Genomic DNA, 13,564 nt, shown 5'->3' with positions numbered 1-13,564 from the left:
TCATAAAGGTATCTGCTTCTGTAAATATCAAGTTATAACTGTGAGAAATGGCTTATTATTCTTTACACAACTATGTTCAGAGTAAGTAACTAAAAATGTACCTTTTTAATGACTAAATGGAAAGCTGGCCTACAACAGTCAAATCAATGAACATTGGAGATGAGTTTTTTAAAGTTCACAATTAAGTGCATATATATATATACACACACATACACATACACATATATATATATGTACATGTATATATATATATGCATGCTGTTTAAGATCTACCACCCTAAATAATCAGGGCAAAAAAAGCTCAATATAAAACATAGCACATTTCTTTATTTCAAGATTTGACACATTAAAAGAAAAAAGACTGGCAACACATTTCAGACAATATACTAGAAATAATAAATAAAACAGTTTTTTAAAAAATCATATACATAATCCCTTTAAGTGCTGTGCACTTTCAATTTTTCTAAATGAGACTAAACTTTCCCATGGCCAACAGGAGTCTGCTGTACATTTTGGTAATGAAAATTATGTTGATAAATACACAAGGCATGTATATATTTCAACAGTATCTTTTTTTCACAGTTAACAAAAATAAAAATTGCATTCAACTCATACATCTATAAATACTCTGATTCTTCACTGTATGGATTTGGAGAGAGTGGGAGTACAAAGTCTTTCAACAATCTGGACTTCAGATCTCTTTCGTCAGTGCCTGCCCTCCACATGCACCTTTTGGGATCTCCCTGTGACGTGATCATGCTCTGAGATGATGGCAGAAAGCAAGCATGACAGGGGGGTGAGGCAGTCCAGGCTGGGGCTTCGTCTGCCAGCCAGCGTTAGGAGGGCTGATCAAACCCTTTCTTTTTAATGATGTGTTTTAAGGCAGCCTGAATTTCACTCGAATGTCCATACCTCAAGGTCCTGAACTATGAAGTCTTCCTTTTTGGAAAGAATATCATTATTGAAAGTGCTGCAGGAATTGCTTCGGCCATGGTATAGATCAGCATCTAGCCATAAACCAAACCGTCCCCTGAAAAAGGTTAAGAAAAGAAGAAAACATTTCTATCTTATGTGGCACACTTTCTCTCCTCCTCTGCCCCATTCTTCTTTCCCTTATGCTACAGACAAAAATCCTAAACCGCTTGTAAAACAAAGGGTATATTTCCTGTATTTCATTTAAATGACCTGGCTTTCCTGAAAGACAGCAGTAGTAGTCTCTCATTTAGACACATAAATAAATCATTTCATCTCTGATCCTTAGTGTCATAGGTTAGGCCACTGTCCTAATTAATGTAAACACACCGACTAGCTAAACTCACCTGACACCAAGGTTTTGGTTACCTGGGTCAAAACGGACCCACTCAGGTCAGGTGGTAAATTAATAACAACAAAAACCTTACCCTCCACCACCAAGTTCTAAAGAACTTATGTCTCCATTGATAAAGTATGAGTTTTCTCCACTCCACTTAAAGACCTGAGGGTAGAAACACAAGACAGAGAACAGACATTTTAATCTGGAGAATCGGCAAAAAGGGAACATTAGAATAGTACCTCTGCAACTACCCAAGCGCCCGACTGCCAGGCCTTTCCCACACCAGGATGAGATCTCCAAAGGGGTTATGAAGTGAGAAAGATCTCTCAGGCCCACGCTCACTCTGACTTGCAATCCCCCCCTGGGCCCCAGACCACGCAGAAGAGCAACCCCCAAGGCCCATGCAGGTACCCTAGCGGTTTGTGTACGCAGCCTGGTGCTGACCCAGGCCTGAGCGAGTCCAGATGGGGTTACAGGACAGCTGCGGCTCCAACCCCACCCACAGCCCTGCCGCTGCGACCCTGGGAAATCAGATATTTAACCCATCTAAGTACCTTGAAATTGGGACTAAACGTGTAGAGAAAAGTTTCGCCTGTACCATAATAGTGGTCACTGAACTTGAAAGGGTGAGTGGCATATGCTCCAAAAATCTGTTAAAAGAAAACAGAAACATCATCTACTTTCAAACCTAAACCTCCCAAAGAAAGACTTTCTGAAATATTGTAACACAATCCTGAGGTCTCATTATACCTCTTTCTGCAAAGATCACTACTAAACTGGAGCTCTTAACTAAGAGACCACCCACAAAGATACAGCAAATATCCCCAGCTCTAACTGGAATCCAAGTGGCTCAGAGAACTTATTTGTCAAAGGCCAGCAATTGTTTCCATTTTAAAAGACTTCCAAAGTCCACCAGGGAGAAATGTCCTTTAGTGACTACAGACAACATAATGGGAACATTAAACAACAAGAAGCATCTTGCACACAGAAATGAGTGGTGGAGAGAATAAAGCCCAATCTTCTTTTGTTGTTTTATAAGTGCAACTATAGCCAGACATTTTCCCAGAGAAAACAAATTTTTCTCTTTTGATTTGTGAAAATGAGTTCTCAATATGCTTATTAAAACTCTATCCTTAACATGACTGATCTAATATGTCTTGTTCGAATTGGCTTTTAAGAAAAAAACACAAAACAATTCCATATACTATGGGCTTTAATGGTAACTTAGATGTATTGGAATCAATGATTTTCTATTTTTTCTTGTTGGGGGTTGGAAGGAGCAGCATTTTTACAAGATGCACGTCTGCTGCCTCAGCTTCCTCTGCTTCTGCTCAGATCCTGATCAGTACTGTAGGAGTGAGGGCTGGCGAGAGTAAGCATATATATTTTGAAAATGTCCCTAGATAATTCTGATAGACCTTTTACTCCAAATCCCTATTGAGAAACACTGCTTTAAAGGGAGGTTATCTGAAAAATGCCGCAACTTTTCAAAATTATTTTAATTGAATTATAACCATTGTGGAATCTCTTCTTTACCAATCAGATTCAGTTCCTGGCTCCTTGAAATACTAAAAGTTAGAGTAGAAGTCTAGAAATACTTTCTGACCATTATTCTTCATACTTCCTGCTCCCAAAGCTTCCCACATTGCTGGTAAGAATAAACAGAAATAAAACTGTAACAAAAACGTCAAAAATCCATTTCCCTTCTTCTGGTGATTTCCAGTAAAAGAACTAAAATACAATCGAGCAAGGTATCTATTTTTAAAAGCTTGTGCTGAAACATAACAAGAAGGGTAATGACCATACATGGAAGAAAGTGGACCCCCTTCTGATCAATGAACAGGAAAAGGCATGCTTACTCTTTTACCCACCACAAGTCTACATAATTACATTCTTTCTTTCCTAAATTTTTCTTAGTAATCATGGAAATCTGTTTGAGGACTGGGGATTGGAAGATACTAGGGAATTGTTAATTATGTAAAAAAAATGTCCATTTTATTTTTTTCTATTAACTTTTTGAAAGCAATTGTGTAATATGCATAGAATAGTATTGTTGGGTCTACAACATAAAAATTTAACACATTTGGCAATGACAGGACAAACGAATCCGTGAGAATAAATGAAGACAACCAGAAGTGGTAAAAGGAAGGTTAATATAACAAAACCAATAAATGCATATTTGCTCTCCCTTTAGCTTCTCTGATAGATAAAAAATTATATCAAGTAGTCATCATAACAATTTATTGTGGGTTTGTAATATAAATCAATGTAACCTATATAAAAAAATTATCACAAAGAGTGGAATGATATAATAGAGCAATAAAGGATTAACATTTCTGTATCTCACTAAAAGTAAGTATAAATCAGACTCTTAATTGCATGATAATTGCTCTTTGTTTTCCACACCGCCTTGTGGTATAAATTACTCCACAGTCTGGTTCGATTAAATTTGGGCCCCTTTGCAGGGGTAGTTTCTTTGGTCAGTCTATCCTGACTCCTGGAAGGCCACCCTTAGGTGCCTTCTGCTTCTCTCTGGGAAACTAGATGGTCTGCCATTTCGCTTGTTGCCTTTATGGAGCTACCAGCCTCCTCATAATTATCACCAAAATCTGCACTATTTCTAGAGTGCTCTTTTGGCTTGAACTTCCCCCTACCCTTCTAAATAAAGGCAGTTCCTTTGAGGAGAGCTTCAGAGCTCAGTATCTTATGGTCTGTCTCTTCCCTGGGAGCTTGGAGCTAGAGACTCTGCTCAGGAGCTGGGGGCTGGACAGTGGCCTGCTTCTTTCAGATGAATAATCTTGTTTTATTAGCAGGATGCTGGGCAGGTAGAAGCTGGTCTTGGCTCACCTCACCTGCCTACAGGCTGTGACAAGGTCATGCCTAAGGTACAGCATCTGCTCTGCGTAGGGGTGGGGTGGGGGAAGAAAGCCTTTGCCTCTAGGCCACACTAACATGAAATTCAGCTTCTGAAACAGTGATCTCGGGCAGTGGATGAGAAGTGCTGGGGACCTGCCCCCTGTATCATAACCCTGGGAGCTGGGGGGGAGGGAGCCCCATCTTCTTGTCTATCAGTCTGAACTGGGGGTGAGTGGAGGGAGCAGGCTGTACTTCAAGTGCCACAGAATCTCACATTACTACAAGAGATTTATTATATTTTCTTGAATAAATGATTCTTCACTTGGATGCCCTTAGGACAATTTCCAGAGACTTTAAATTATTATTTTTATAATTTCCACCAGTATGTTTGTTTCACTGGGAATTGAATCTGCAGAGCTCCTTATTGCTGCCATTCGGCATATGTAATATTTTTATATTAAAATTTTATATAATTCATTTTCAGGTAAATTTATAAGTGTTGCTCTACCATGTTCTCAAACACAGCAATGCCACATTTGCCTCAGGGGTAGATGGGATGGGGCAAGAAAGTTAGTGTTTAGGTGTCTACAAATAATACCAGCAACCTGAGGGTACCAGATTTGGTAAGACCCATCCCTGACAAATAGTGTAACCTTCGGGTATAGGCCTTCTTTACATATCTGCTAACAGGAAGCTGGGTGAAACTGTGCTTCATCAATACCTGCCCTACGCGGCCAACACATTCCCCAACAAGTTGTCTACGGTGAGGATTTGTGTATGTGGTCTAAAACCATCTAACCACATCACATCTAACACATCGCACCCAACTTTTCAAATATTCCACTAAATCCCTAGGTAGTTCTACTTGAAACCTCTGTTGTTATTATTTTAACTTTTATTTTGCCTCTACCCACCATTTAGTTGGATCATGATTAAATGTCATCAATTAGGAAACAACAGTAGTAGCAATGACAACAGCTAAACTACTCCCTAGAACACTTAAGCTACAATGAAGTCACAGGAAAGAACACGGTTGAGAAAGAATGCCCCAGTACCCATTTCTCTGCTAATTTTCCCCAAGGCAAATAATGACAGCAAAGATCTATCTTCCCTAAAATGATCCCAATTATATAGCTTCACAGCAAGCTCTTCAATGCTTTAATAGTGTTCCATATGTAACAGGCACCCATTATATATTTTCTGAATGAATGAATGAATAAGTGAATGAATGGCTGCTGAGTAAAACTTGCTTGAATACCAGAAAGAGAAAATGGCATCTACAACTTAAAATGTAAAGGGATTTCTTCTTGATATAATGCAGACAAAACAGAAATAAAGAACAGACTTGAAAGATGCCTTCCTTTTGTGAAGCAGGAACCAGACTGGGTAGTATATAAAATATTCCAGGAAAGATTCTACTTGCATGCCAAGGTGATTAAGGTGAGGAGTACTAGTTTTGGGTAGATGGGGGAAATAGCTAGATTTCACCAGTGCCTCCAAGACCGATGCAACAGAGGTAAAGTGTAATGAGCCACGGTACAGAGAATTCTCCCTGCTGCTGCATAGTAATTGCGCCCTTCCAGCACAACACACCATGGCCTGTGGGCTCTCCATCTCAGCAACCATGCAGGCAAGGTTTGCGGGCACTACCTCAGCTACCTGGATAAAGTTCTGGTGCAGCTCTGGAATTTCTTTCTGTAGTTACCCCCAATTTGATACTTGACTTTTCTCCAACTTCTCCAGCTGTAGGTTGTAGAATATTATCATAGCTTTCTACAGTATGGTAAGTACATACAAAAACATTCCTTAGAGTGTGACTGTATTTGGAGATATGCTCCATTTTCTTTTTTAGAGATGCATTCTGAAGTATGACATAGTAATCGGGATTTATTTCAGCAAAGGAAAACCAACAAAGAAAAGGCAGATGAAGCTTATGTGGCAAAATCCTGCTAACTTGTGGGATCTGGGTGATGGGAGTTCACTGTATTCATCTCTCTACTGTTGTGTAGGTTTGAAAATCTTTACTATAAAAATGTTTTCTAAGAGAGGAGCAAACCTCACCTGATTATCCATATCTTTGATAACCAACAGGACAGGGCTGTCTAGCGACGCTGATTTCCGATAGAGAGTTTTCAAGCTGGTCCCGTGCTCCAATGTGCTATATGCGAGTCTCCACGGATACCCTTGTACCCTGGCTGGAAGGCGTCTGGCCAGCTGCGAATCCAAAGATGAACATGTAAATACACAGTTCACACATAAATCACTCATGAACTTGCAGAACAAAGTATGAGCCTGTGGATCAAACTTAAAATTACACTGATTTACATACTGTCCCTTTACTCTGGCGAATGTTTGCCACTATAAACCAAGGAAGAGAAGGGAAAATCATTCCTTGGTGGTGTTTACCTTGGCAGGACGCCTCCCCCTCCCTGAGCATGCTTTCACCCTTGGGGACCTGACTGTGGGGTCACTGTGCCATTATCCATTGGGAGATAGCACCTAGCTTGATAAAGGAGTATGAATTAGACACACGCTCTCCCTTTTTACACTTCAACCTAGCTTTCACCAAACAATTTATGTTTCTCCAATTGTTCTTTCTAAACCCTCAAAGGCTCAGCACTGCTACTGACAACTGCAGCTTCCCACAGAAGTGTCAACAAGAAAACACAGTGTTTTATGCTATTAGTCAGATGTAGTGTGTCCGCATTGCACCTGAATCTTTCACTACATTTATATTTAGCTTGAACTTGACTGACACAAATACCAATAGTGCATATCTCTTCAAAAACACTAACAAATGAGGCTATGAAGTGCTGAAGTCTTCAGCATGCAGAACATCTGCTCTAGTATCAGAATAAACCCCATTTCTGTAACTGTTTGGTCTAATCACTTGGCTTTCCTGGGCCTTTGTAGACTTATCTGTAAATTGAGGGAGTTAAACTTAATGATTCATTAAGGTCTCTGAAATTCAGGTCTAAGGCAACTGATGGGGAGGTGGAAGAGATTACTGACTAAAGGTCAAACGCAATCACATTATATACTATTTCATAAACAGGAAGTAACATATTTTCAGAAAACATAAAGCACACAAGGAAAACTACAGAACAAGGAATATTCTTCCTACTGGTAGGCAGTTTTCATAAAGCAAATAAAGTATATTTGCTGTATGATTTTTATTGAATCTGATAAATTAAAAACGCTGGAACTCTGCAGTAATCACTAGGATAAAATTGGATCTTAAGTATGTTAGCACTATAACAGGACACTTTAAAAACTGTTTTGAGGCCCTGCCCAGTAGCTCAGTTGTTTACAGCGTTGTCCTGACACTAAAGTTGCGGGTTTGATACCCGGTCAGGGCACATACAAGAATCAACCAATGAATGCACAAATGAGTGGAACGACAAATTGTTGTTTCTCTCTCCCTCTCTCCCTCCCTTTCTCTCTCTCAAATCAATTCTAAAGATTGTTTTAAAAACAAGAAATGGCATTTTGCTCAGGTTTGAGAGATGGATGTGGTGTCTAGCCAAGTCCTCACACTCCCAAGAAGGCAGCAGGGATGCTTCCACAGCCTTTTGGAAGCAGGGAAAGGGATGCTGGCCTTGGTTAGCTGCTGACCTTCCTCTAAAACCTGGCTATCTTTCACCTGGAGCGAGATGAGCAAATGTGGTCAGGGTAGGGAAGTGCTTCTGAAGGCTAGAGACCCCCATCCTGAGTCCCCAGGGAGGACACCTGCTCAATGTGCATGTTCTCCAGGAGCGCGCTGTGGGGCTGCAGAACCGGCAGGCCAGTCTCCTCGTCATCTTCATAGTAGCTGCACGTGCTTTTCCTGCGCTTTGCCTCCTCGACAGTGATGATCTGAAATACAGAAGATGAATAAGCCCCCAAGCCCCCGGTGTATCTGCTTTACCTTTGCCTGCTAAAACCAACCTCAGGTACGCGGTATCCTGCAACAGGCAGAGTTTTAGCAGCAGGACATAAATTGAACAGGGACTTTGGGGAATGGCTAACTTTTCAGTTTCAGAACAAATGCAGAATTTAACACGGTACAGCTGAGGCACTTAATATGTACAAATTAAAGTCCTTTACTACTGCTCTCAACTGCTCAGTCCTCGAGCAAGAACTATGCATAACTCTACAGCCACTTATACCCTTGAAATGCCCTTAATTAGTCTCCTTGAGCCTGCATCTAAGTTTGAATTAAGGGACTGATCAGAGATCATTCTATTTGAAAGTCTTCTATAAATAGGGATATTGGGAAGACAGTGGGGGTTTTTAATTAAGACTCTTAATGCTCTCTCTTAAGACTGTGCACGTAGCAACCAACCCTGATAGAAATGACGAATGACAACAGCTACCAGAGTAACAATCCAAAGAAACACACATGTAGTTTAAATTACAATTAGGTTATGATTCTTTATGTACAGTTCAGAAACTACCAAAGCAGTTTTTCCTTCGAAACTGAGAAACATGATGTTGTACACAACATTACTTATTTCATTGTAACTATGCTTGTGAACTACCAAAGTAAATTTCACCTTAAAATCTATTCCCGCTCCCCCTCCTAAAGTCTGGATAAATCACTGAATTATTTTGAAACTGAAGATACAGATAAAGTGACTAATTTGCTAAAAGTCCTGGGTACCAGTATTAATGACTTCTGCATGAGAGAGGAAAACATTTAAGTAAGTTATCTACAGTAAAAGTTGTCAGATAATGCACCACTCGATTTCCAAAATGCTCAGTCACAAATATAAAGTACCTGCTGTCACCTGAGCCAGATTTACAGTTAAGAAAATTTAGCTAATACACTTTATCACCTTCTCAAGGGGAAATTCTTAAAGAAAACACTATCAAAGAATCACAAATCCAGCATTTTCAATGTATTAAATGAAGCAGTTATTTTTTGTGAACTCTACAGTTAATACAGGTTCAAAATGAGGCTACGGAAAGAAAAAAATCAAATGTGGATATTTTGACTCCAAAGAGGGGGCCAAACCACACCATACCCATCTTCCAAATGAATAAAATACCTGCTCAGGCTGAAATGCCAGCACAATCCTTTCTAATTAAGAAAGCATTTCCAAACACACTGAGTGGTAGATCTCTGAGGACTCAGAGGCACCAAATCAGCTCTCAGGGACTCCCACATACCTTCACAAAGGGTTCTTGGTTAGGTCTGGCACAATACAAAATCTGAATGTCCAAGGGCAATCTTCGGACTCTCATGGTGACGGGGCGCGAAGCGCCTGCTTGCTTCCTAGCGAGGAACAGGTTTTTCTCTATCCGCCTCCACACCAGGGTTACTTGTAACCACGCTGAGCTACAACTGTTTCTGCAGTATCTAGTTTCCTGCATGACTAGGTTTCTGTTTCCCTTAGGAGAGGGTTCAACATTTCTCCAGGAACACGCCCAAATTAGGATTTAGAGCAAACACACACTTCCTGCCAGGCAGAGCTGCGAGGCTGTAAACTGACACTTGCACCTTCCAAACGGTGGTTTCCTAACTACTACAAACTGCATTGTTTGCTTTTCTTTTTCTTCTTATACTCCCCCCCCCCCCCCCCAATTGTCCTCTGGCTAAACTAGCTTTCCTGACCCTGCCTTTCCAGAGTTTTTTCCGCACCTTCTCTAAGGCTAAACCTCCATTTTAAACTTTATGTCATTTCCCTGACATCGGCTTGAATCTCACTGGAAGAGCCAAAAGGAGCCTTTACCGGAGGTTCCCTAAGAACAATGGCATTTCTCTTCAATTCCATGTCACGTTTGTTAAGTGTGAGCAATTCAAAAGAATGGAAAAACATCTGCTTTATATGAGCCCGAGGAAAATGTCACTTTAGATTCAGTGTTTCAGAACAGCTGGCAAAGTTAAAAAAAAAAGGCAAACCTTTTTACTTTTTAGGATATTAATCTTTTAAAAATTTTCTATTGAACTTATTGGAGTGACATTGGTTAATAAAATTATATAGGTTTCAAGTTTGCAGTTCTACAATACATCATCGGCATATGGCACTGTGTGTTTACCACATACTTAGGATATTAATCTTAATGGCTAAGAAGCGTGATGAGACGTGTTCTACTGCCCGGATCTGATGTCAACGGGGTGGAAAGAAATGCAGAACACCATGGATTAATTTTCAGTGATCTTCCTGTGGCTTTTCCAGATCCAAAATTGCCTTTTAGTCCTGCTGAGGGGATGGGAGTGCTCTTGTGTAGCTCATCCTGGGGTCATTTCCAATGGGGACTCTGGCAGGTACCTTGTGATCAGTCCCAGGTTAGCCAGAATTTATTCTCAGTGCATGAGCTTAGGCACAATCTGGGCAGAATCACTAGGATTTTGTGCCAGTGAGATGGCATTCCTTTAAGAACCTGGCACTTTGTGACAGCTAACATTTATTGAGTGCTTTCTATATGCTGGCGAGTGCCAGGTGCTTTGCCAGGTGCAGGGACACAAAACAGTCCACAGTCTCCAGTGGGAGAGGAGACAGTAGAGAGACATTTATAAATAAATGAATGCCATTCCATGTGATACGAATGCCAACAGCAGCTCAAAGGAGGTTGGGGCCACCTAGAGAGTTCTGAGATGGCTTACTGAGTTTGAGAGCAGAGGGTGGGGTGTGGGGAGATGTCCGGTAAAGGGGACAAGCAGGAACACACAGTTGTGTCCTATGTTCACTGTGGTTTGAGAACAGAGGGCAAGCGAAGTAGAGAGGAGGCTCGGCAGGGAGCAGAAGTGGAGAAAATGAAGAATCTTGATACCACGAACGGCTTCGAGCTTATCAGATTTCTAAAACCTGGCTGTTCTTCAAAATCATCTAGGAGCTTTAAAAAAACAGATTCCAACATTCCTCCCCCAGACCCACAGAATTAAAGGTTCTAATGGTGAGAGCCTAGGATTCAGTAAAAAAAAATAATTTGCCAAGTGGTAGTTTGGATAATGATAGCTACAGGCAATGGAGAACCACGGAGTGTTTCAAGCATGGGAGTCCAGACCACGCTTGCGATCACTCGCTTGATCACTTATTTACAAATCAAGTTAAATAGAACATAGTACAGAACACATATAAGACCTATACACATGACAGAGAAAACATCACAAATCATTAAACAGTGCTGGAAAAAAACCGATGATTAAAAATATTACCTATCAGATATCAATAAATCAACTGTAGAATGAGTAGAGCTTGAATCAATAGTACAGGGCCAAGTATACATAAAAGCACTAGGGTTAAAAACCACAAACAAAAACATAAATAAAATTAAAAGACAGATAACAAACTAGGAGAAAAAAATCTGTAAAAAATACAGGAGAAAAAGAATTAATATCTTTAATCACAAAGAGCTCAAAGTGTGATGAAACTATTACAATTCCCTTAGGAAAATAGGCAAAATAATGAATCAGCATTACAACAAAGAAAAAAAGAACAAATTATATATAATATAATCATACAAATATTCATTCTATCCTAAATAATAATTAAGAAAATTGAAATTAAAATGTATTATTTCTCAACTTTGAAATTACCAAAAGTTTTTAGAAAGGATTCATAATAATATGTTCTGCTGGCAGAAGCACAGTGAGAAGGGTTTTCCTCACATGCTGGCAAGTTAAGTTGACATTATATAAAAAATTTGCAAATTTATACCAAGAAATTTCACTTCTAAGAAGCTACAAGTTGCAGATCATCTGTGTGAAAAACTTGAGCCAACAAAGATTCCTGAAAGTTTGGAATCATTAAATAAATCATTATTGAGAGAAAAAGTATTAGGCAACCATTAAAAAATGCAGCTTAAAAATCTTTAATATGATAATTATCACAATATTTCAGGTGAGAAAAGCCAGATACAAAACTACACACAGGGCAAGATCCCATTTTGCAAAAAATAAAAAGCTAGACTTAACTCCCAACCTCATCCCCCAGAAAACACCCTAAAACAGAACAGGAAAAAAAAAAAAAAGAGCCGAAGGAAATGTACAAAAGTGTCGTGTGGTTAGACATTATTTTAAAATTTGCTGCATTTTTTTTGTTTTATAATTTCCCCAAATAAGCGGGTATTAATTGGATAAAATTGGGAAATAAAGCTTATTTAAAGAGCTTGCATGGGAGGGTGAACAAGTGGGTGGGCTGGGACTGGAGGTGCCCTTGGGGTCCCAGTGACTGGTAGAGAAGGGCTGACTGAGGCAGGAGCGGTGAAGGGGAGCCCAGGTCCCTGCACACTTCAGAACAGAATCAACAAGATTCTGCCTAGAGATGAATGACTCAAGGAGAAGAATCTGGGAAGGTTTCTGGCTTAGAGCACCACGAATTATGATGGGAATATGTGAGGAGAAGCAAGTTTGTGGAAAAGACGTCATTTCGGACATGCTGAGGATCAGATCCCCGTAGCTCCTGGGGGGAGTGAAGGCTCCTCTTCCCCACCCACGGAGGAGAGACAGGCTGCCACGGGGACTTGGCTTTAAGGGAGCGCTGGTAAGCAGAGCTGAATCCTGCATGGGAGGGAACTTGGCCAGCACTGTTCAAACTGCACTTCTGAACTCTGTCCATGTGGCAAGAAAATAGGGATGAGGCGGCCTGATGACTCCAGTCACCTGTCTCTCCAGTTATCTTTTCTTTCCACTAGGAGCCTGGAACAGACCAACAATTTTCTTCCTCTTTACAGGTCTAGAGGGATTGCCCTCTTTCATTCTTCACAGTGGCACAAACTGAGACGGCTGGGCAGACTGCCCAAGCTTATTCCATCGGGCTCTAGACTCTGAAGCAGACCTTTCTCTCCCTAAATGCCATTTTAGCTCCTTTTCCTCTGGTACTGGAGGGTATTGTCTATTCTCTCACTGGTGTTGTCAAGAGCTGAGATTCAAGGTTGGGATTAGTGGCAGAATAGGCCTTAAGAGAACTGCTTTGGCTCAAAATATTCAGGCCTAGTGAGGAAAGGATTAAGTCCCCAGTGCAACCTAAAACTTCTCTCTGGAACTCCACATCAGGGCAAGAGACCACAGCCTCAGCAAGGAAATGTACCCTTCCTGACTTGGCTTCCTCTGTGCACACATCTCACGGGGGCCTCTCGGGCAGAGATGACTAGGTGAGGACAAGACTTGATATTCCTGAGTGCCTTGGCCAGAGTGCTAATGTCACACGATCTTTGCCTGGTGGACTTCCAGCAGTGCCTACGGGGCAATTATGAGCTCTAGAGGAGCAGTTTGGGAGAAAGAGGTGTGTGGAAGAGGCGGATGTGGGAGGCGAGAGCACAAACCACCAGAGTTGATGAGCTCATTCAAGGAAGAGTAACAGATGGGAAGAGCCAAGGAAAAACTCCTAGGGACAAGCAAAGTGAACTCAGAAATCCTCGGAGAGGCAGAAGAAAAAGCAGAAAAAACACAAATGATATACAAAGCCAAGT

At 40.7% G+C, this 13,564-nt stretch overlaps 1 protein-coding gene across 6 annotated transcripts in view; it reads right to left on the bottom strand.

Annotated features, from left to right (window-relative positions):
- Window positions 1-310: 310 nt before the first annotated feature.
- NCOA7 (nuclear receptor coactivator 7) overlaps window positions 311-13,564 on the bottom strand; it is a 124,770-nt gene continuing 111,516 nt past the window's right edge. For 5 of the 6 annotated variants that reach the window (XM_016212813.2, XM_087817593.1, XM_016212803.2 and 2 more), the window contains 5 exons: window positions 7,898-8,023; window positions 6,230-6,382; window positions 1,867-1,962; window positions 1,401-1,474; window positions 311-1,030 (listed from right to left, as the gene is read on the bottom strand). In XM_016212813.2, the coding sequence (XP_016068299.1) occupies window positions 895-1,030; window positions 1,401-1,474; window positions 1,867-1,962; window positions 6,230-6,382; window positions 7,898-8,023 (585 nt within the window). In that variant the 3' untranslated portion in view covers window positions 311-894. Of the gene's footprint in view, window positions 1,031-1,400; window positions 1,475-1,866; window positions 1,963-6,229; window positions 6,383-7,897; window positions 8,024-9,319; window positions 9,422-13,564 lie in introns of all 6 variants that reach the window. The other variant, XM_087817595.1, reaches the window with a different exon arrangement.

The sequence above is a fragment of the Miniopterus natalensis genome, chromosome 5 (genome assembly GCF_054644295.1).
Source record: "Miniopterus natalensis isolate mMinNat1 chromosome 5, mMinNat1.hap1, whole genome shotgun sequence".
NCBI classification, from domain to species: Eukaryota; Metazoa; Chordata; class Mammalia; order Chiroptera; family Miniopteridae; genus Miniopterus; species Miniopterus natalensis.
Note: the sequence above shows the minus strand (reverse complement) of the source record. Positions and strands in the feature narration are given on the sequence as shown.